Genomic DNA, 7,883 nt, shown 5'->3' on the forward strand with positions numbered 1-7,883 from the left:
AAGTCGAAAATCTGCCATTACGACGCCAGAAAGCCCAGCCAAAACACATTTCAGTTGACTAAACGATATATTACGATATATGTATTATTACGATATATATATATATATATATTACGATATTTAGTCGACTAAAACTAGACAAACACTATAACATTGCAGCTGACTACAATGTGACTAAAAATAAATGAAAACTCATTCAAGAAGACTATGACTAAAACTAAATTAAAACTTGCTGTCAAAACAAACAGAAACACTACCATGTCAGCGAAGGGGGTCATGCCCAGGTGGAAGGACTTGATTCCCTGATCCGCAAAGATGTTGTGAACCAGCACCCGTTTGCGGTTATTGAGCCAGACATCTTTACGATGGGCCTCCTCTGCCGCAGAGCTGTACACCTTTCCTGGATAGAATGAGAGATCAGGGGTTTTTGATTGATTGATTGATTGATTGATTGATTGATTGATTGATTGATTGATTGATTGATTGATTGATTGATTGATTGATTGATTGATTGAAGAATGTATCAACAGAGAATTACAGTACATTTCAAGTACAACTCAATACAAAGACTGTCAACTGTGGACGACACCATAAAGCATTACGCTTGTTTACAATAGGGTCCACCATGTTCAATTATAACCTTTAGAGACTTACACATATGTACACTTCTATATAGTTTACTTTATTTAACAGTTTGCATGATGGACAATTATTAAGCACAATACAAGGTCTGCTAAAAAGGATAAAATCATGAAACCAAGAAAGCCCCATTGACTTGTTTCCATTGCTGTCAAGTAACTACTGTAAGTTTAAAAAACCCTCATGTTTCTATGTCATGGTTCTCAACCTTTTTCATGTCAAGGACCCCCAGAATAAACCCTCATGTTTCTATGTCATGGTTCTCAGGAGAGGGTACGGTGCCCAACAATGAAAAAGGAACAAACACCTGCACACTGTCTTTGTGTTCATAAAGATATCCTGATGAAACGTTGCTGTTTCCCTATTAAAAGTTGGTCACTGCATTTGAAGACAGTGTGCGGGTGTTTGTTCCTTTTTCAATAGCTAAAGTATAACATAATGCTTAAAACACCAAAAGGGGTTCGCGTCCTGAATGGGGTTAAGGACATGTCACACCAACGCAACTCCTTGCAACTGCCATTGGGGGATAACCATTAACCGTGGTCGCATCATACAACTACGTACATGGCATGCAACTACTCGCAAACCGTTTGGTTGCAAGGAGTCGCATGACGAGTCATTGGTGTGGTTTGGGTCTCAGTCTCACCAAATTTGAGTTTCCACGCGTGGAACTCCAGGTCTTCCAGGGTGAGGGTGGCAGCGCTGGACACCGCCAGGATGACACCGGCAACTAGCAGGAACTGCATTCTGACAGACAGACAGACAGACAGACACCGTGTAAATATTTGTGTCCTTGTATCTGTGGACATAAATAAATGATTAAAATGTGCATGCGTGCGTGCGTGCGTGCGTGTGTGTGAGAGAGAGAGTTAGAGAGAGAGAGAGAGAGAGAGACAGAGAGACAGAGAGAGAGAGAGAGAGAGAGAGAGAGAGAGAGAGAGAAAGAGAGAGAGGCCTTACCTTGCCGTATATGGGATGGAGAGTTGGTGGAAGGTTGGTGTGAATTCTGTTCTTATATAGAGTGTTGTAGCCGAGCATATGGGGTGACACAAGGAACGGGTATAGGTGGGAGGGTTCTGTTGTTTCACTTTTTTTATTTAACTTTTTGTTTCACTTACATGTCAGAACTGGCAGGGAGGGATATAGCCTGAATTGTCCTTTCGTTTCACTTCATGCCCAGAACATTGTTTTAATGGGTGTGGCAGACAGACTGGAGCCAGGCTATAGGGGAAGGATATTCGTAGTGGTTTTCTTTTTTTTAATAATTTTTTATCCCACGATTTTGTAACCCATTTTTCACCCCTGTGTCAATTATCTAATGTGATCCTGGGCTCTACACACCCTCCGCCAACCTAGTCCCCATACATGGGGAGAGCAACGGACTTGAACTCATGCTTCCTTCATGCCTGAGTGTCCAAGTTGCTCCTTTACACCTGACAGGGGGGAGTTTCCCTGGTTGGACGTAGCACGTGGAAGGAACACGTTATTCCAACCAGTTCCTTTCCCCTCCATCAGGCACCCCGGCTGGCCAGGGGGAGGCAGTTTAGAGACCAGGATTACTGCATGTTTTTTGTGAGTGTACCTACCCTAGGGGACACGGGGAGAACATGCAAACTCCACACAGAAAGGCCCTTTCGCCAACCCCGCCTCGGGTATGGGCACTGATGACGCGGAGGAGGAAACACGCCGCCAGCACCCACAGCGCCCCGAGTGGGAATCGAACCAAGGACCTTCTAGCTGTGAGGCGACAGCACTACCAACTGTGCCACCGTGCCCCCGATACCAGTGGTTTTCAACCCTTTTCATATCAAGGCCCATTATTTATTCAGCATTGGATCCACGGACCACCATTTGATGACATTTAGCCTCTCTGACCCCAAACTAAAGAATATTTAGTTATCGTCGGACAAGATTTTGTCCACAAGTCCATGCTGTATTGATGTTGGTATACCATTAGGAGAGATAACAGGCAAAACAACAACAAAATAATAATTATGTTACATTCTCTAATTGTGTAGACTTCTTGTAAATTAAGTAATGCAGATGTTTAACAATAGTTTAACTCTCGAGAGCGTAAAATGAAACCAAATGGACCCGGAAGGGTCAGAACTAGTCCTGATATTAAATAATTACAATAATAACGTCACGTTATTATTAATTTACTATGAAAACCTGCATTTCCTGTGCGTCCGTCCGTCCGTTAGTTAGTCACCCCATGCACGCCTCCAATCCCTCCATATGGTCACGCCTCCATATGGTCACACCTCACGACATCACACCTCCAGGTCACGCCTCATGACATCACTGTGACATCCATATATGGTCACGCCTTGTGACATCACTGTGACATCCATATATGGTCACGCCTCGTGACATCACTGTGACATCCATATATGGTCACGCCTCTCACGCCTTGTGAAACATCACGCCACCATATATGGCTATCTCCAATCTCCATATATGAAGATCACGACACTGACCTCATCTAACCCTGGATAACCATACATGGAGATGACTGGATCATCAGATCTAGATCTCTCTATATGGAGCCGGCCACTGCGGCCAGCAACTCTACATCTGACCTCAAACCCTTAGATCTCCATATTTGCATGCTGACCTGCACTGACATTGCATATGTTGACCCTTCCCCACCAGTCCTTCCTGTTCTGACATTCCATATGTTGATCTGACCTCATCAAACCCTGTACACTCAAGACACGCTCCATATATGGCCAGTACAGAATTCATTCCATGTTGATCTGACCCCCCCATGCCAAAGCACCAGCGGCATTCGGCCGTCACCCAGGCGGATGCGTGCACGCGACCTCACCACCAAGGTGGCTTCTCGCAGTCAGGGCGTCTTACTGGTCGTAATAGAAGATTATTTTATATCAGTGTGATAAACTAACCTTTTATGCTTTTAACCTCACTTTTAAGTCACTACAAAACATAAATTATGATAAAATCTTTATCTTTGGGGTACAGACCCTGCGTAAGTGGGTATGAGGAGCTACAGCTATATGACAAATTGTAATAAAACAATTGTACACTTACCATTTTCTACCATTAATGCTGGTAGAAAATATATGTTTTGAACCTAAACCGATTAAACTAGATCTTTGGTTTCAATGGACATACTAGCGTTAAATTAAATAAACCACAACACAATTAGTTATAGATTAAAACATAATAAAATCACCAGAGAAAACCACTGCTACTTTTATGTTTTATAGGCTGCTAATTTGAATAATGCAAACGGAATAATTAAATAATTTGAAACTAACAGTAAACTAACACTAGTTTAATATGAATAAAGGCATGAATAAATCACACACACACACACACACACACACACACACACACACACACACACACACACACACACACACACACACAATACTGGAAGAAAGAACCGAAATCTCAGTCATATGACTGAAGATTTCAGTTCTGTCTTTCTTGCCACTTCACTGCCAGTCATGTGTGGTGTGTCTTTGTCCAATTTCCATTTTCCCACCATCACAGTTGTCGATGCGACAAAACGTACAGTAAAACATTGATGTCATCCATGCTTGTGATCCAGTTTCATGTTTACGGTTTATTGCGGTTCCCCATTTATCCCTCACGGCCACAGTGAAGTCTACTCTTCCTGGGTCCGTATATGCATGGTCAGCTAATTGGCTGAGGTTTCAGTTCCTTCTTTAATTTTCTCGTCTAGGAAAAATAAATCTGAAATGAACTTGTCTTTCCAAGTTCCCTTACATTTCTTCACGTTGCATTTGTGCCACTCACAACCTGTAAGGATGCATTTGGTTCCCAGTGGTGGAAAGTGACATTTACTTGAGTATACTGTACTTATTAGGCTAAGTACAATTTTGCGATATTTGTACTTTACTTTGAGTGTTTCCAATTTCCAATACTGTTACTTCTACTCCACTACATCTCAGAGGTAAATATTGTACTTTTACTCCACTACAATTACTTGAAAACTTTAGTTACTAGTTACTTAAGTGTAAGGCCTCACTCACACCTTTCGATCTAGCATACAACATTGATGCATGCTAGATGTAAGCAAGATGTAAGTGTCATGGCCGCCCCAATGCATTTCCAATGGAAGTCACATGGTTTGATACAACATTTTGGACTACAAGCTGTTGTATGGCTTTCGGCTGTGTTTCGACTGCCCCCCTCCCCCTCATACAACACAAATGTTGTGTCAAACCATGCGACTCCCATTGGAAATGCATTGCGAGCTTGCATCAGCTATACATCTCATACAACAAGCATACATCAATCTGTTGCGACCGTGTGAGTCAGGCCTATGGCATTGTTGTCTCCACCAGGCCGAAGGCATGGGGAGAGTATGTTTTGCACTCTGTCCGTGTGTGTGTGTGTGTGTGTGTGTGTGTCCGTCCTTCCTTCCTTCCGTCCGTCCGTTACCAGCTAATCTCTGCCACCGTTGGCCCGATCCATGCCAAACTTTGCACACACACTCCCTGGATGCCAACGACAAAAACCTCTGCCCCAAATATTCTTCAACGGCCTGTTATAGCGCCACCATGAGGCCGATTTAGGCAAAACACATTTCTGTAGATTACTCGTACACATTTTATCCATACATCACACAATTCGGTATACACTATCTCCATAGTCATGTGATCAACACGGATCTGCACCATTTCCCATCTTCCATCCTGATTGGCTAAGATTGGCTTCCAAAGCTCACATGATTGGTCCGTTTCGAACAAAATGCCACAAATTACAAACACAGTGAGCAATTTCCGTGAAATTATACACGCACATTTCCACTAGGCCGAGGACGACATGCCACTCATTTTTCCCCAAATCAGCCTCATGGTGGCTAAAAATTCCTGTTTTTAGCTATAACTGCATCGATCTGTATACAACTTATGTATGCGCACTCCCTAGAGGCCATGGACAAACATTATCCCTGCATCCCTCCACATCTGCCGGTTATAGCGCCACCATGAGGCCGATTTCTGCAAAACACATTGCTTATGTCGCACAGATTTCATCCAAATATCACGCAAATCGGTACACATCTCTGTAGTGATGTGATCAAGACGAGTCTGTTGGATTTCTCAGCTTCTACACTGATTGGCTAACATTGCCTTCCAAAGTTCCAAAGAGTGGCCCGTTTCGTTCAAAATGCTGCACATGTCATCCAGAATTCTATTCTCAGAGATGAGTGATCTGGCTCTGCATTTCCTCAACAAAATGAAGAAAATTGTTGCAAAAAAACAAACAAACAAAAAAACATGTTTATATTACTCCTAAACATTTTGCCAAACATCTCACACACTCCTATCCTCCTGGTGGAGACCTGTGCCCAGAAGGGCACTTGTTCTAGTTTATATATATTTTTTATAATTTTTATCCCACGATTTTGCAACCCTTTTTTTTCACCCATGGAGTCTATACTAATTCATTTATATAGGCCTACCGTATAGAGGGTATGCACATGACATCATCGTACCTGGAAGTTATGCGGGAACGCCCATTGAGTGGCAACAAACTACTTTCTGGCCTTGACAGCCCATACATCCAAACAGAAAAGTCCTGTCTGTTTGCATTAAACAATGTTAAACTCACCAACAGCAGCTGTACGAAAAGCTTGAATTATCCTCTTTCTATCTGCAAAGTTTTTGTTTCATAAAAATCAACCATAGAAACGTTTTGAGCTACTTTCTGTCAAGAAATGCCCTGTATTTGATTATTTTTCTAAGTGTCAGACTTTGGAAGTGCTTGTTTGCAATAACACAACATTTTACTGCCTCCTGCATTATGTGACATTTAGAAACAGGTGGTACGCAGGACGGTTGAGTGATTTCCAACGAGCGCTTCCAAACTGCAACACTCCATGCTGCTCAATGTTTTGCCACTCAGTCTAGATGAGGGGGGCGTGTCCTGATGGGAAAATCATGCATGTGCAGTCCCGCCCCCTTTCATGACGACGCCAGGCCCAGGAAATAATTCCCAATGCATTTTTCCTCATAGACATTTCAAAACGTATTTATTTAAAGACCTTATAAGCGTCGTACAAACCCAACTCGAGTCGTGACAAATCATGACAACAAACACAATAATTACAAAGAAGAAAAACAACAAAAAAAAGTGTTGTAACCTGCCGTTTTCTCCTTCTTTCTAATTATTTGTTTGGCCCGAAATTTTTTGTTTTGCTGTCATGATTTGTCACGACAAGAGTTGGCTTTGTACGAGGCTTAAAAGGTCTTTAAATAAATACGTTTTTGAAATGTCTATGAGGAAAATGAACGGGGAATCATTTCCTGGGCCCTGGTAGGGGGCGGGACTGCGACGCTCTATTACGCTACTGTATGTGAATGAAGACGTTTTTAAAGGAAATTTGCTAGCTTGCATATTGTTATTGCAAGCAGGTAAGTTGTTGATTCTGTTGGCCACAAACTGCCATGCTGTCGTGCCACATGTGTCAATGAAGATTCAATTAAAGCATATATGTCAAACTCAAGGCCCCGGGGCCAAAACAGGCCCGTGAATGAATTATCTTTGGCCCGCGGGATGATACAGTTGGGTGCCACCGATATTGTCCCTTATCATTGTTGTGATATTAGCCCATGCACAGTACATCTTAGTCTATGTACTTGAACTGTTGGATGTTGTCCAACAGGGTATGATTTGTGACATCACGTCATACTGAGCCTGTGGTGGTGCCTTTTTTTCCCACAGCATACATTTCATTTGTATTTTGCCTTGTTTCACTCTGGTCATTTGTCCTAAAAGTCACTGCTAGATAGAACATTTCGGTACCCATTGAGGTATCATTTTTCAAGGGCTGGTGTGTGAAGAGATACCGTTGAATATTCCTGCTGGTTGTCTGTTTTGTGTTGTGTGTCTTGAGTTGGGAATGGGCATTGGTAAAGTTAAACTAACCCTAGAATCAGGGTGGAAAAAATGTATGGTATTGTATGTGACGGGGTGTTCTCCCAGTCGCGCGTTCCAAATGCTCAGTTTTACATTCATTCATTGTATACTAGTATGATATTGATGTGGCAATGGACGAGCCATGCAGGAGTAGAAAGAACCTTAGTTATCTATGTGTTTACATAACACTGGCTGCTGCGCCATAGCCTGAGATTTACAGTGACTAAAATAACTTGTGAAGAACTATGAACTATTTAAGCAGTAGCAAGCGGTTGTAATAAGTGGAGACCAGTTGAGTCAATGCAGTCATGATATGTACAGAATGT

General features: G+C 42.3%; 1 protein-coding gene across 1 annotated transcript in view; it reads right to left on the minus strand.

Moving 5' to 3' along the window:
• LOC306941929 (cathepsin L-like) overlaps positions 1–1,713 on the minus strand; it is a 6,189-nt gene extending 4,476 nt beyond the window's left edge. Inside the window, exons 1-3 of the mRNA XM_079527567.1 lie at positions 1,600–1,713; positions 1,286–1,386; positions 258–400 (exon numbers count right to left, since the gene is read on the minus strand). Coding sequence (XP_079383693.1) covers positions 258–400; positions 1,286–1,385 — 243 coding nt within the window. The 5' untranslated portion in view covers position 1,386; positions 1,600–1,713. The remainder of the gene's footprint in view (positions 1–257; positions 401–1,285; positions 1,387–1,599) is intronic.
• Between the last annotated feature and the right edge of the window lie 6,170 nt (positions 1,714–7,883).

Source organism: Electrona antarctica (assembly GCF_951216825.1).
Source record: "Electrona antarctica genome assembly, chromosome: 18".
Lineage (NCBI taxonomy): Eukaryota > Metazoa > Chordata > Actinopteri > Myctophiformes > Myctophidae > Electrona > Electrona antarctica.